The 2,061-nt window shown below is 35.8% G+C and overlaps 1 protein-coding gene across 1 annotated transcript; it reads left to right on the forward strand.

The window, feature by feature from the left end:
• Window positions 1-786: 786 nt before the first annotated feature.
• Window positions 787-1,384, forward strand: LOC18612849 (uncharacterized). Its single transcript, XM_007049808.3, has one exon. It carries the CDS (start codon window positions 852-854, stop codon window positions 1,173-1,175), a length of 324 nt encoding a protein of 107 aa, XP_007049870.1. The 5' UTR covers window positions 787-851; the 3' UTR covers window positions 1,176-1,384.
• Window positions 1,385-2,061: the final 677 nt, after the last annotated feature.

The following is a 2,061-nucleotide window of genomic DNA, read 5'->3' on the forward strand; positions in this document are numbered from 1 at the left end:
GGTGAAAAAAGAAAAACGAACTTAGGTTTTGCAACCCCACAAGGCTAGAAATTAATGCAATGTTATTGTTGAGTGGCATGCTTCAAAAAATGGGGCAAAAAAGGGCTTTCTGGCAACCTCAAAAAATGGGTTTAACGTTTTTGTCCCTCCCTTTCACCAAAAGGCATTTGAGGGAGGATTATCAGGTTCAAGCCTTCAAACTTGATTGTCACAAGAGGTTGATGATATGATCAATGACATGGCTTAGAAAGTTAGAAATGTAATGCAGTTGGTGAATAGTAGATAACCAGATTCTTCTTCAACTAGCACCTACAGCTGTAACAAATTAATTGAAAGAACTGACCCTAAAAAGCTATTGTTACTACTTACATTGTTATTAATTCATCCATTAAATTCCTCATCTCAATCGACCAGCCGACATAATTCCTTTTATTGCCTGTCTGGCATTTTTCCTTTTGCTTGTTTTACTGCTTAATATTAATTTCAGACAAAAAAAGAAACCAATAAAACTTGCTTTAGGAACTGCTCATAATTTGTCAAGAATTGTTTGAACTGCTCAAAATTCGTAATTAAATTTGACAGTGGTTAGATGATAATACTACTTTTTTATTTTTTCAGCATAATTTAATTAAACTATCAAAATTGAAATCAATCAGAGAGCAAAGCCTCAAAAGAAAATATTAGAGGCACCAAAACCTAGCGGTCACATTTAACTACATTGAATTTTCGCAACTGTCTCCCATCTGGTGTTTTCCCCTATAAAAGGAGATTCCCAACACATGCATCAAGCACCAAACAAAACATAGAAAGTAAGAGATTCATAGAGAGTTTTGCTACGTATAATTAAAGTGATGGCAAAGTGGAGTGCTGTGCTTGTTCTTGCTCTAGTAGTGGTTCAGGCTAGCGCAAGGAATGTGCCTAACGATTCTGGTCTCAATGACCAAAAGAACTTCCTCACGTATGGTGGCGTTGGCGGCTACTCTGGGATTGGAGCAAACGGAATGCCTATTGGAGGAGTTGGGAGTGTTGGCGGTATCACTGGCCTCGATGGTACAGGTGGAGTAGGAGGCTTAGCTGGCGTCGGATTTGGAGGTGGTCCTGGTGGTGGCGCTGCTGCCGGAGTTGGAGGTGGTGCTGGTGGTGGGAGTGGGACCGGTGTCATCCATTTTCCTTGAACTGATCGGTTTGAATAATTTACCATAATTAGTTTAACTTAGTTTCAGAGTAGTATAGCTGCTCAAGAGTGTGTGGCAGTCTAAGTAATGGTTGTTCTGTCGGGACGTCGTGTCCTTTTGTTATGTTTTGGTTTGTGCTTTTGCTCAGTAATTCGTCGATGTTCTCTTTATGTAGTAGACATTTTACGCAAATAAATTAATTCCGGCCAGATGCGGACTTGCAATTACTTAAATCTAATACAATATTATAAATAGATAATATATAGTTCCATTACGTTGATATTTTTATTTTTTATTTTTTTCTGTAAAAACAAATATAAAACAAAACAATGAATGAAACATAAATAACAAAAACTAAAATTATTAATGGGGTCTAAATAACATGCATACATGCTTAGAAAGAAGTCTCTCATCGATGGGTATCATCTAGCTATCTGTTCAACTTTGTTTGAGTTTTGAAAGACAATTCACATACAAGAAGGCAATCGGCAAATTAAATTATAGTTCAAAAAGCGAAACGGGGAAAAAAAAAAACAGAAACTAATTAACTGATCAGTTTGCAACCTTGAAAGGTAGAACTTGGCACAGACTTCATCCGGTAATGTGGATGGATAGTAATTTGTAAAGTTGTGGTATATAATTATTGTTGAAATATTCAAACGAAATTATATTTAATATCGAGATTAACATACAAATAAATCACACATTACTTTCATATTACAAAAAAAGTTATTATAAACTTACGTATTACAAAGAGTATAAAATACACAAAAACAAACATTAAACCTAAGTCATGAAGCAAAACCTAGTTCCATGCCCCCTGATGTTTAAACTCAAGGAATTCCTTCTATTTCATAAACCCGGTGTTTCTCATTGAATTCCTTTC

This window comes from Theobroma cacao, chromosome 1 (assembly GCF_053813885.1).
Source record: "Theobroma cacao isolate CCN51 chromosome 1, ASM5381388v1, whole genome shotgun sequence".
Lineage (NCBI taxonomy): Eukaryota > Viridiplantae > Streptophyta > Magnoliopsida > Malvales > Malvaceae > Theobroma > Theobroma cacao.

What these genes read in the sequence shown, in the direction of transcription:
- LOC18612849 (XM_007049808.3), top strand. Translation starts at nt 852, where the DNA reads ATGGCAAAGTGGAGTGCTGTGCTTGTTCTTGCTCTAGTAGTGGTTCAG.